General features: G+C 35.1%; 1 protein-coding gene across 2 annotated transcripts in view; it reads right to left on the bottom strand.

Moving 5' to 3' along the window:
- Nucleotides 1-14,528, bottom strand: part of LOC110445105 — a 58,104-nt gene that overhangs the window by 22,911 nt on the left and 20,665 nt on the right. For both annotated transcript variants that reach the window (XM_021489500.1, XM_021489501.1), the window contains exon 8: nt 2,544-2,633. In XM_021489500.1, the coding sequence (XP_021345175.1) occupies nt 2,544-2,633 (90 nt within the window). The remainder of the gene's footprint in view (nt 1-2,543; nt 2,634-14,528) is intronic.

The raw sequence follows: 14,528 nt of genomic DNA, 5'->3' as shown, positions 1-14,528 counted from the left end.
AACAAACCCAAGTACCATGACTCTAGTCAAAATGGTTCTTAGGTTATTGTTGTTTGAAGGTTTTTAACATATTTGACCCCTGTGACCTTGAAACTGGGTCAAGGTAATTTTAATGAGGAAATTTTATAGCACCCCATCCCAGGTACCTTCTGGCCAAATATCATGACCCTGAGCCTTATGGAACTTGTTAAAAAGATTGTTGAAGCTTTTAACCCATGTTGCCGTTTGATGCCTTACTAGCACTTAAAGTTGACCTTTTACCTCATTACTGTAATCCAGAAAAAGATTTGCACTGTTCGCCTACATGACATACTCAAGTATCATGACTTTAGTCCAAATGGTTCTTAGGATATTGTTGTTTGAAGTTTTTAACATATTTGACCCCTGTGACCTTGAAAGTAGGTCAAGGTCATTTTAATGAGGAAACTGTATAGCACTCCATCCCAGGTAACTACTGGCCAAATATCATGCCCTTAAGTCCTCCAGTTCTTGAGAAGAAGTCGTTCAAAAACAAAAACTGACAGACGGACGCCGCAGTACGGCACAAGCTCACAGGCAGGTGAGCTAAAAATCAAGCTTCACTGCCCCAATCAGTTCTACAGATATACAATTTTGACTCCAACAAATCTACTGTCCAACCTCACAGTCCAATGAGTTCTACAGATATACAAGTTTGACCCCAACAAATCTACTGTCCAACCTCACTGCTCCAATCAGTTCTACAGATATACAAGTTTGACTCCAACAAATCTACTGTCCAACCTCACGGTCCAATTCAGTGATATTCTACTTCTTGTTCTACCATAACAAAAGTAGATACACTAGTTCTACAATCCAACCTCACTGTCCCAATCCGTGCTCTACTCCTATAAATATTCAATCCAACCTTAGTTTTAGTCTATGATATACTAGCTATTGTTCTGCTCCATTCAATCTACAATCCAACGTCACGGTCCTAGTCAGTGATTTACTAGTTCTACTCCCACAAACAAGCATTTCCACATGCTACAGTCCCAGCCAGTAAAACCAGGAGTCCCCACATATCCAATGTCTGGTTTCCTGGATAGGCAATTTCAGAAATCTGTGATGAGTAGATTCTGTCTAGCAGAGAGGTGCACATAATAGCCCCATGTGTAGCATTGTTACAGTAATGGACTGATCTGCACAAGATGTATCTACACTAGGTGGCAGAGGTTTCCTCTCAGACAAACTAACTTCCAACTCGATTTAAAACGTCTGCCAGGTTTTTTCCCCATATCAACAAATTGGATTGGTTTGTTAAGATTTTTGTTTCCGAGAAAAAGTAGACTGCAATCTAAAGCTGTGAGATACATAATATTGATCAAAGCTAGTTCAACAGACATATTTCATTTTTGACAGACAGATTACAAAGGACTATGTATGGTTTGGGCCTGTTTTGGCCCCCAAATGCATCAAAATTCTAAACCTTTAAATGAACTTTGAAATGACTGTTTCTTTAATTTTGAATACGCCCCAAATACTATTATGAAAATATTTATTTATATTTCTAATTATTGTTGCCATGGTAACAAGGTCAAATTTGCATAAATTAGAAAAATTTGAATATTCAGTGAATATTGTGATATTTTGCATAGTTTTTCTCCTAGAAACTATAGAGTGCATGCTTGAACAAACTTAATATCAAAGGATAATGTGTAGGCACCTGTAATACATCTTTAGGAGAAATATAAAGTTTGTTCAAGAGTGCGCTCTATGGTAGCTAAGAGAAAAACTATGTGAAAACCTGTCAAAACTGACTGAATAATCAAATTTCAATAATTTAGGCAAATATGACCTGGTTATCATGGCAGCCAAAATTGAAAACACAAATAAATGTTTACATAATAGTACTGGGAAAGTATTAAAAATTAAAGAAACATTCGTTTGAAAGTTCTATTGCAGATTTTTAATTTTGATTGATTTGGGGGCCAAAAAAGGCCCAAACCATACCTAGTCCTTTGTTTTTGTTATGTGAAATACTATTCATGTCTTATATCGAACTATAATAACAAATCTATCATATATTCTTACCGAACCAAGTTTGTATGACGATGTGCAAATGTTTGTAAAGCATACATACATGTAAGCCCCGCTACTCCCTTTTTCATGGAATTAATGGTTCCTTTTCCATTATACTCTAGTTTTTATTATATGCAGTAATCTCCCCTTAATTTCGTTTTGGATATAACTGTAGCACAGTTGGGCCAGGCCACTTCTGTTAGCAAAGTAGCTCAGTCAATTAGAGCGCCAACATGTTAATCTGAGCTCAAGGGTTCAAATCTTGGCGTAGCTTGGCAAATTTTTCTCTTTCAAAACACTGTTGTTGATTACATTTTATTTTAACATCACTTTCTTTTTCATATAAGCAACACAAGGTTTAGTTATCGTTTCAGAAATGGTTTATCAAAGCTTTATTCATGTGGAGCTGTCAGCCTAATATATCTGTTTCTAGACTATCCATTTCCTTCCTAGAGCCCACCTCTGAGGTAATAATTGTTTTCCAAGTTTTCTGTAACAGTTACCTGTTCCTCCTTTTCTTTCATCTTATAGCTGATCCTCGAGGAGGTTCTCTTAGGGGCAGTCTCCAACAGTCTCTTCCTCCTCTCCTTCTCCTACAACACATAGAACATGGGAACATGTAGAACAAGGGAATTTTCATATGAAAGGGAGGTAACTCTACTTGAAAGGTCTGACATATGATGAAAGATTATAATATGTAACATTCCAGATAGTAACAATCCACCTGTCTCTTTTCTTCTCCTTCTCCTCTAAAACATAAAACTCTCTTTTCTTCTCCTTCTCCTCTAAAACATAAAACACACTGACTATGTAGAAATGTAGAGGGGAATTTCATGTAAAAGGGAGGTAACTCTACCTGACAGGTCCGTTTCTAAACCAATGATAGCAGATTAGAACATGTATCATTCATGGGCTGTAACAGCCCAAGTCTCTTCTTCCCCTCCTTCTCCTGTACATGTAACACATAGAACATGCAGAAATGTAGAATGGGTGAATTTTCATGCATGTATAAGGGAGGTAACTCTACCTGACAGGTCTGTTTCTTAACCAATGATAGCAGATTATATAACATGTATCATTCATGGGCTGTAACAGCCCAAGTCTCTTCTTCTTCCCCTCCTTCTCCTGTACATGTAATACACAGAACATGCAGAAATGCAGAATGGGTGAATTTTCATGCATGTATAAGGGAGGTAACTCTACCTGACAGGTCTGTTTCTTAACCAATGAAAACAGATTATAACATGTAACATTTACAGGCTGTACATGTGGAAATGAATGTTCATTATGCAGTTTTTACATCACCTTTCACCTACCCCCTGCAAAAAAATGAAATGCTTATTTTTTGTTTGAGAGGTTTTACCGAGTAGTTCAGTTATCCATCAGATGAAAATGTTATGCTCATAAGATTTATTCTGGACACTCCGTACAAAGATACATATTCCATTTGTTTGATTTCCCCCTTTTTTATTTGAAATTCCCCATGTTGCTAAAAATATCTTTACATAGTGTTTAACTACCCAGGCTATACTTATATAGCAGACACGGTAAACCGAGTAGTTTTAATTGTAGGTCAGATTTTATAGAACTAAATATATCATTCTACCTATATCTTATAGCTTTTGTTTTCTTCCAAGCAAAGTTGTCACAGATGATTTTAACTTTGTGTTCTGTTTGCGAGAATCCCTCAACATTTTCACAAAAAGGAAAGTAACTTTTAAAGCAGGAAAAAACACTGGAAACACAGTGTTTTTTTTAAATTTAATTAATATACATTAAGACAGGAACTTAAACATAAGCCTTTTCAATGACCTTTCACCTACATTGGTAAGTCACCTTTATTCAGAAGTCAAAGCGAGTTGTAAATACGAAAAACAAAATTGTTTGTCAATGCTTCATTCAGATAGACAGCCTGACTTTTTCAAATCATTTACCGATATTTGGGATCAGTAATAACATTTAACAAGGTAACCCAACCTCTTCCTGTCTAATCATATGGATCTCATATGTAAATTATGTATGGTGGTCAGGATCATTTGGAATGGAAAACAAAATATTTGCGGAGGAGGGAAGTATTTGTTTTCATTCAAAATGTCCCTGACTGCCAGACAGCAGGAATTAGGATTACCCAAGAACCTTCATTAGCCTTGATCAAAATAGCAAATTAAAAGGGCGCATATTTGATTTCAATTAATATCGGAGATTGCATTAGGAATTAAAGGGCAATGTGGAAGGATTATGCAGATATCAAATGTGTCAATTATTTTTGAATAATCAGACATCCAACCTTGAATCCTCCGTACCTAGTTTCATCATTCAAACCTGAATCAGGCCAGGTAAAGAAATGTTTATTTCTCGATACATAGTTTCATCATCCAAACCTGAATCACGACAAGTGAACACAAATTTGATTCCTGTAAAGTGTTTTGCGACTTTGTCATATTAACACACAAACCAGGTCAACTAGGTTCTCACTCAAATCTAGTGCTGTTGTTTTCCAAACCTAAATCAGGCAGAATGGCTTAAATGTCTCGTTTCATCTTCAAAAGTGGACTTCTGGGATGTTTCTTGGAGCTCTTTTGGATAAGTGGGAATCACATTTTGAATGAAAAAAAAAATCATGGATATACATCAAAGATGAAAAAAAAAATGTTGATCTAAAGATGGGAAAGATTTATCGACATGTATATGTTATTCAAATTTGGGGAAATATTTTTATTAATATAGCATATCAGGTCTATTTTTATTCACAGGACTTTATACAAATTGAAGGTCATCTCAACATTTCATAAATCCATTCTTACATGACTTAGTTATCCTTTTGTGCTTGATCTGACATATTTAAATATCCCCCCCCCCCCCCTCCCCCTACCAATTTCTTTCACCGCCCAATATATGTAAAACCCCATATCTTTTTAAGAAACAAGAAATTTAAATGTAGGTGTTGTACATGAAACACACTAAATCTCATAGTAGGTTTACACATATCTTCTCTGATCTATGAGCAGCAGAAGTTCAGACATTTCACTTCAACTCCCTACATTAATCCAGATTAAGTGCGTGGGATGAACAACAGCACCAACCTTGCTGTGGACAATATAGACATTAGTGATCTATATGCAAATACCTGTATTCTGGTGAAAGCCGAGTGTACCTCCCACATAGTGGCCACTGAATCAATTGGACAAAGCACTTTTATAACAACATTAAGTACTTTCAGTAAAATCCATCGCTGGCTGTTCACTTTTACACTCGATACAGAAAACATGGAATAGCACACAATACAATGCATAGAAACCAATAATGAGATACCACCCACAGGAAAGTTCTAAGCAAAGGTCACTGTGACCTCATTTCTACTTACACAAAATCTATAAATGTTGAATTTGATTAAATTGCAAAACAAAACACTGTGACAAAAGTTTCTGCCTCCATTTCTAGAGTTGGTGGTTGAAATATTTTATAATTATCAACATTTCCAAACAACACATTTTGAGTAAATCTCTTTATTAAAATCAAACTACAATCTTATATGCACTCCAACACACTGGGTGTGGAACCATTCGTGCACTTGTATTCCAGGACCCAAAATTAAAATTCAGTTTTCTTAAAAATTTGTGTAGAAATAGTAATATTATTGTGTGCTAGCTTCAAAGTAATCATTTTGAATCCACATGGACATGCATATTTTTTTTTAATTTGAAAGTTTAAATCATTATGTAAATATTACCAATTAAAATTTTACCTGTACCTTGTCAGTCCAGACAATGTGGAAGAAAGGGAAATTGCAAATTTGTTGATAGAAAGCAGAATGAATTTTCATTCAAGAAGAAAGGAGAACTTCATCAAAATAAATCAGTTAAGGAATACTGTATAGCAGAAAATTTTCGCCACAGTTAACCTCCGCCTCATTTGCCCTCCATAATGAATTTATCATAAGAGGGAAGGAACATTAGTAAACAACATATTAAACGTAGCGATTAAATGTGAAGGGTGAATATAACACTGGGCGAATAGACTTTACCAACCTAGGGCGAAAGTTTGACTGGGCGAAAATGTCCTGGTATACGATAGTTCTCTACTGAGTATGAAAGGAAAGATTGTTTTTTGTGATACTGGATAAACTGATTGACATTGTACAATGTCAGCATTACTACATTGATGTGTCATTGCGGCTCAGGGACGAACAGAACACCAGTACGATTAGCGATCTGATTCTTGATGCCAAGGTGTATCGCCACCACAAGGACGATTCAGGATAGGAATCATAACATCCAGCGACAGGTGGGCATGTCTGATGCTGTCTGCTGAGTCAGCATTTCATAGATGACATCCAGGTAGCAGACAGGTAATTTTGTTGATTAAAAAGTTTCATCTCACTATTACAATAACCAAGAAGTGATTCATAATATAATATTCTTCTTCTAAACAGAAACTAACTAACCTAAACCATCGGACACAACTTTGGACTCTTAAATTCACTAGTGATCTTTTTTGGGACTCCTGTATTTGATTCGTTGACTCATAGTTTCCCAGTGGGACTCGCAAAGTTTTAAAAACCTGCCACATCTCTCAGTAATGGAACTCATCAAAATTTGAGAAAGATGTTCAGGACCTGCCTGGAAAAAAACCCAACAAAAACTACTGTACTGATAAAATTCATAAAAAATCTATAGTACTTTGTTTACAAGATTATGAGGAATTATTTTTGTCATGCTATGCTAATATTTCAACATTTATCATTGTATCTCGCTTCTGTAAAAACACAACTTTTTCGACTGTTATTAGCTACCGACAATTAACTCTTCAACTCCCACATCAATCTCCATAACATGACAAGATCTATCTTTTGTCAACACACAAACCAAACATAGACCTTGCACTGAAACAATGGCGTAGTTGTCACCCAGATAATTGGCCGAGCCGATCGGATAATGGTCTGTGTTCTGTAACACAGCAGGCGATTGATAGCTCTCAGCTTACTACGTGGGATTTGTAAATAAACTTTGGATATCGTTCAATAAACTCCCACCAAAAAACAATAGAAGCCTAATGTCACTGCTGTGAATAACTGTATCCAAGCTTAAGGGTACAATAGTCTGAATTCTTATGTTGGCCAGATCTGCAAAAAGGGAACCCAATCCTCAAAATATCTTCTCATCCTCCTACCTTTACTTCAATATTTAAAAATTGCAATATTTGTTTGGCAATATTGTATCACAATAGGATTTTGAAATGTGGATATATTGCTATAATTTTCCAACAAACTTCTGAGTATTTAACCACAGTTATGATGAGGTTAATGGGCATTAATATGTAGCGATGTGGTTTACTAAAAGTTTGCAAACACTTTAAAATTGAATTAATTCAATCCTAATTAACCTTGCTTGCTTTGATAATTTCCAAAACTCAATCTCAATATATAAAACTTATCCAACTGTCACATATTCACTTTCTGTTTTCCATTTTAAATGATTTTGAATACATTGAATTTCGAGGAATTCAATTGCAATAACCATTCACCCCTGAAGTCATATTTGAACCTTACCAAATCAAAGACTGGGCGAGTCCAGTTTAAAATATGTAGGGGTGAATGAGCTAATCAATTACTTGTCAATTACACTAATATGAAAATGTACACCGATTTTGTAAATCATAGATGGTTTAATGTGCTTTGTGATAACAGCACATATATAATATACATGTAAATGTGGTTGCATCATCAATATTACAGCTAGCTAGCAGCTGTTGCTCTTCACAAACTTACACAATCCTAGTAGCAGATGTTTTCTATATATATCCTACCTAAAATTAGCCTCCATGAAAGCCAACTTATATACCCGTATAATACTCACTAAAATCTCCTACCCAAACTAAACAGCCTATCAGGTTATTGAAATGTCTTCATGTGGATTGAAATGTCTTCATGTGGGTTGTCATATTTTTCTATTTCACCTGAACTTTTTTCTTGTCAAAATATACCAGAGGAAACTAAGCAGGGTTCAAAACTAACACATATCTACTAGCAAAATACATATTGATTTTGAGAATATTCTAGTTAATACACCCCTCACTCATAAATTTCCACCAAGATGATGTCTGAAAGATACCTTTATAGCCATAAACACTTTATTCAACATTGGTTTTTCAGTCTTCCACAGTCTGTTCTTTGCTTACTTCGTGATAAACGAGTGAGTTTCTGATTTAATACGTGAAATTTTCAATCACTTACAGAACTTTCCCCCAAGTTGCTAAATAGTTAGATTCGACCCTGATCTGACTTAAGGTTTCAAATTGAGTAAACACTGCTTCAGGTGAGACAAAAATCACATTAGTCCTAATAAATCTTTATTCCATTGGCGAACATCTGGATCGCTTAGGATGAATTTGAAATCTGTACAGACTGTCAAATTAAAACTGAAGTATGGTATCTATGGAGCAGGTTAATGTTCCAATGTATCAGAAAACCCCCATCAACTTGTCATAAACACATAGAACAGATCCTGATGGAAACTGATAGGGCTGATAACACCTATATACCATAACATTTCATCCACTGGCATAGCACCATTTACAGTGTCTATATCATAGCATTAACTTCTAATATCATCAATCTATATCCCCCACGCGATGCAGAGTGACCACTACCATGTCTATTAATCTAGTCATTTCTACATACATTCCTATATGCCAACTAGCCACTGGTCAGACAATCTTCTGACCATGACAGCAGGTGCTACACCAGCCAGTAATTGTCAGATTAGTAAGGCTGGCCAACAGATGCTATCTTCTTACAGGGATAATTGGCTGCCATTTTATTACTTACTCCATGCTGCAGTAAACACTGACCACTAGTGACCTCAGGCTGACCACATAGATACTATCTTGACCAACTTTCTTCCTGTACCTATCACAACATCTTATGAATGATGCTACACACTTTATATTTTTTGGTGTGGGAGGGGGGGGGGAGGCTATCTCACCAGGAAATTGGTTCTTCAGAGCTTAATTTGCTTTAAAACAGGTGATAATGAGAAAATGTCTCGCTTTACAAGTACGTTATTTATGGTTTTCTTTTCAAAATATAATTTCAACAACACACACTTTAACAGTTAAGAATATCAATATTTTTGCATATGTTAAAGAAGAAAAATTTTCAATAATAGTTTTTATCAAGTCAAGCCCAACAAGGCTCAGCATCTGTGATGCTGGGTCCATTGGCAACCAAGGTAAACTAGCTCATTACATCACCTTCAAATTTGACCTTGGGTTCTTTAGCATACCTATACCTTCCTGAATATTATTGCCAAAATTGATAAGACTTAAAAAGTTAAATCAAAACACATTAAGTATATCTATCTAATAACAGGATCATAATTTGCAACATATGTCACTTTTTTGACACTTCCCATTTTTTTGATCAATTTGAACAAAATACATTCCAAGACTCACAGTGGGTGGTTTACAATGCTTTATCTCTAATTCTTTAACACCTGTATCATTCTGGAAACTTAATTTTCAATCCCATGTTATTTACATCAATTCACATACAATTACCAGGCTTTGAAAGGGATTTATTTACTGTTAAATATATTGTCGCAAGTTTATTATAAGAGCACATTTAAAGCGAAGAATCATTTTAAATTGTGAAGTTTGTATTCTTTTTCAGTAATTGACGAAACACATGACTGATTGTCAATATTTTTTTATTCCTTTTTTTTCTTTGAGAAACTAATCAAAAGCAAGCAAACCTTCACAATACTTAAAGTATAATGTAGAAGCTATTTGGTAAAAGGAACAATTTTGTTAAAGGACTTGAATTAAAGGAGCTAGGTCACTCATTTATTGAGCAATGATCAAAGGCAAAAGTTATCTAATTGAAAACTTCAGAGATTGATGTGCAATTAAAATAGGAAAGGAATTCTCCGAAATCACATTTTGCTTTTAATTTAAAAAAATTTAACAATGCACTTTCCAAAACATCTCTATACATTATTTGAAAGTCAATCTATCATCTCATACTGTAAAACATACAGCATTCATGGCTTATTAACATTTGTGGATAATTTCTTCTGTAGAAACATTACTTGCACAGTTTTGCAGCACTTAGTAGTTGAGTTGTTTTAAATCATTCAACCATGAATTTAAACCTTAAACTAACCAACAGGTTAAGAACAACACCCTGATACACAGTAGATACACCATTCTCTGTCTGTATCTCATCAACAGGTAGAGATACCCACCTGCTCTAGGAATGCCTACCTGTCATTTATCAAGGGGGATAATTATACATTACTGCAGGTCCTTGATGGAAGCATTTTAGTTTTATACTTTCAAATATCAAGCTGGAATGTGTTTCTGTCTTCATTATCATGCTCTCAAAAGTTCTTTACATGACTCTGAAGGGGACTTAAACAAATCTTGTCTTTCTGGACACATTCTATGGAAGTCTGTTTGACCTCTACGCATTAAATCTTATAATTCAAAAGCCGAATCATTCACCTTACAAACTCTTTGAGAATTTTTATGTGTCACCAGCTTGAAAGGATGAAAATACCTATCGATAGAACTTTTAGAGATGTTGTTTACTGATTTTATTTAGAATTAATTTTATGTTTTGCAAAAACATTGAAATATGCAAGTTTAGACACTGCTGAATTGTGCTTATTAGGTCACCGTATTGTGTGTAGATAAATATAAAGAAAGTAAGTGACTTAAATCTGAAGTCATCCACTGGACAATTTTACACTTATTAATGTGAACAATCATCCAACAGTTTTGTGACCGAAGACATTATGTATGTAACCCTTGATAGGTTTACCTTGCATTAACTCATCCACCCCTGAAGGCACATTTGAACTCTTCCACTTCAATGGTTGAAATAGTTCATAATGAAGTATCAGGGGTGAATGAGTTGAAGGTATAAACCCCTAACTGCTCGGAAGCTAGTGATATATACCCAGGGTAGATCAATTTCTCTTTGTTAAAAACCATTATAAGCCAGTCATATCTTGTCGGCGTTTATGCTAATCAGTCAGTCATAGATTGCTTTAATCTAAATTTATACCTGATGCAATCGTAGTACAAAATATCATAGAACAGGTGGCACTCGATGCCATGATTGGCTTCACACCAAAAAAACACTGGATGTACATGTTTTTTACGTACAAATGTACTTAAGGCACAAGTGCTAATTGTATATATACTTTTTTTACCTACAGTTGGCTTAAAACACCTGCAATGCTTTAAGAATGTGGGATGTATATTACATACAGATGATTTGCATACAGATGGCTGATGGAATCAATTTACCGGAACATGATAACAGTAAATACTGAGGGAACAGAAACAGTAAATACTGAGGGAACAGAAACAGTAAATACTGAGGGAACAGAAACAGTAAATATTGAGGGTGTTGAAGGATAGATACCTCATATTACTCAGCAACAGTCGGTAAATTTACATACATAGTACAACACATGACTACAGAATTCCTACTTATTTCATTAAAAAGTGGTCACTTTTTATTGTTTTTCCCCTTTTTTCAGAACCTTTAAAACACAAGGTTGGAGTTTGAATTAAGTTTCCTCGTTTTCAATAGCATCAAAACAAAAATTCAAGATCACCCAATGTTCCTTAATCTGACAATCTAAGAATGCAGTATCATTTTTTTTCTATCTAAGATTTACAACAGCCTGTTCCTACATGGATTTGGAAGAGTTAACATTATTTTTATTGAAATTGGAAGATTTTTTTTTTTTAGGTCATTTTTTCATAATTTAGGGAAAATAAAGTCTCTATTTGGATGTAAAGCATCTCTGTGCAGGAAGATTGTATTAAAAAGCTTCTTTCTAGAAGATTGTCACTCTATAGCAAAATTCCAAATCCTCCCTTTTCAGAACAACTTTTACCCATTTTATCCATTCAGAGCACAACAGTAACTACTAATGTTAAATTGTAAGCTACAACAGTAAAATCTGCCCGTTATTGTTGTGAATGACCCTAACAAGTATGAAAACATTGTGATTCACAAGGGCAAACACGTTGACAGCGGAATTAAACGGTGTTTAACCACAAAGACAACCCCTAGTACCACATTATACCCGCCATCAGTGCACCGAAGTGTCGGAAACGCATCGCCCTCAAACACAATGGGCAGCTCATTAACAACACAAGGAAACAGGTACCGAAACCCAGTCACCCCTACTCCAATATGGCCGACCTGTCCTCTACAATAATGGAAAAGAAAGCCGAAAATCATTAACAGCAATTTAGACACAAGAAAACTGTAAGGATTGAAAACGTGATTGTTCGGTATTTAAATGCTCTAAAAAATAACAGATGGAGGAAAGATGATCCCGGTCGTACCCCCTGTACTTTGGGGGACAATGGGTCACATAGCTGAGGAATTCCGCTATGCTTTTTGAGTAGTTCCCATGGGGTACGGACCACAATGACTTATGGTAATCAATGTCCAGCGAGGGGTTGGACACATTCCTCGGGACAATTTTACAGGGGCTACTACAATGCTTTACTGACCATTTCACCTCGAGCCGATCATCGCTGTAATTTTGACCACAATAATTGGTTTAAGAGGAAATCATTACTGTTGCCTCCCACCTCCGATAAATCCTCAATCATCGTTTTCAATTTGTACATTCACTAGAAGTGAAAAGCTCCGAAAGGCCATCGATCACAAAGTAGTCGTTTCTCACTCTGGGCAAAGAAGTCGATTTAACATCAAAAAGGATTTATTGAAAACAAACAAGAAATTGTAAGTTTGTAACAATACGCTACCACTTCAAGTGTTATAGGTGGTGAGAATCAGTAACACCAATTCTTAACGTGATGTGCCACTTGAGATCCTAAAACTTGGACCCAAATATAAATTTAATCACTGGTAAATCTCAATAGGAATATTATTTGATGCTTCAAGAACATATGCACTGACTGTCAGTTTATCAACTTATGAATTCATAATTTCCTAAGAAAATAATGACATTTTTATAAATATCGAAGACAAACATAATATTTGTAATGCCTGAAACAACTTTTAACGCTTTCACCCCTATGTAACTTTAGTAGACTCTACCATGAATTGATCTGGATGCATTCATTATGGTCTACAGTGGTAAAAGGGTTAATGTTGAACTCTAATGAAGTTATCTTTCAAGTGTAAAGTCCAAAAACTTTTTAAATCTGCATATACTTAATAACAATACATGTATCAAGAACATCATTATAATAATGATCCTGATGTTTTTTCTAGAGTAGAGAAAACAATTACGGTCTGAACAATGAAAGTGTTATTTGAACTTTGACTTCAACGTGTAACCCAAATATATCTCGATTGGCAAACCACTTAAAAATGGTACATAATGTACATGCAAGGTTGAACTTTCTTTAAAATATTTTCATTAATTAAAATTTTCAACTTTGACCCCAAACTGTGACCTTGACCTTGAAGTGGGCTAAGGTGTCGAAAATATCCCTTTGCAAAAAACTGTCAAAGGACAAACTATGCTATACTATATTTCTAAAAGACTTGAGTATAAAATCTAGAATATGGACAGTAAATGAGAAAACCCAAAACCAAATATATATTAAAGTACAATTTCAATAGTACAAGCAAACTTGTATGTGACATTTCCAAGGTATATGTAACTATAGTGATTGAGTGTACTACTGTTTGGCTGGGAAACTGAACCTTTCAGGCCAATACAAAACTCACTGACTATGCATTTCTAGTACACCATGTCCTTTAATTCTACATAAATCACAGTTTACTTGTTTGACACAACTTGATGACGTCTAACACAATTGATGTTAATTGGACAGCTTCTGATGAAATCACAAGGTACCCTGTACAGATCACAAGATCACAAACTGAAGTATGCCAAGTTAATTTAGATTTTTCAATGGGTAAAGGTAGATGGATAAGGGAGAAAATGATCTGTCTTTCTGTCTCAAGACCAGGTAGAACATAAAGTAGGTTTGCTAATAGATGGATGCTGACGGAGGTTTGTCTGAAATCTAGCCCCGTCCCAGACAGATCATATTGTGGACCTCCATAGGAGATTACCACTACAATGACCGTCAAACCCTACCAGACACAGCTTAATTATTAAGTCTGAGAAAATGTTTCTGTGTGAAAAATTTACACTTTAATTCAGGGTTGGTATGTCTAAAGATTGTCAATTCACAAATCCCCTTTTTATAAGTGCTCACAGGTCTACGATAGTTAAGGAATCTACACATGAGACAATTTCTCAATGACATGAAAAACCCCATCTACAGCAATTTTGGAACAAGGGCTGAAACTGCAATTTTCCCCCCAATAACCATAAGTGTATTTTTCACAAAATTCTGCATTACATGTAGACATTGGAATTTAATTTTCGGACTTCAATATTTTTTTTAAACCAAATTCATTGTCCTTTTTCATTTTATTTTCAACAAGAGACCCATGGGCCTTAATTTAACCGTCA

Source organism: Mizuhopecten yessoensis, unplaced genomic scaffold, assembly GCF_002113885.1.
Source record: "Mizuhopecten yessoensis strain PY_sf001 unplaced genomic scaffold, ASM211388v2 scaffold8653.2, whole genome shotgun sequence".
NCBI classification, from domain to species: Eukaryota; Metazoa; Mollusca; class Bivalvia; order Pectinida; family Pectinidae; genus Mizuhopecten; species Mizuhopecten yessoensis.
The sequence above is the reverse complement of the archived record's forward strand: the minus strand, read 5'-3'. Positions and strand labels throughout refer to the sequence as shown.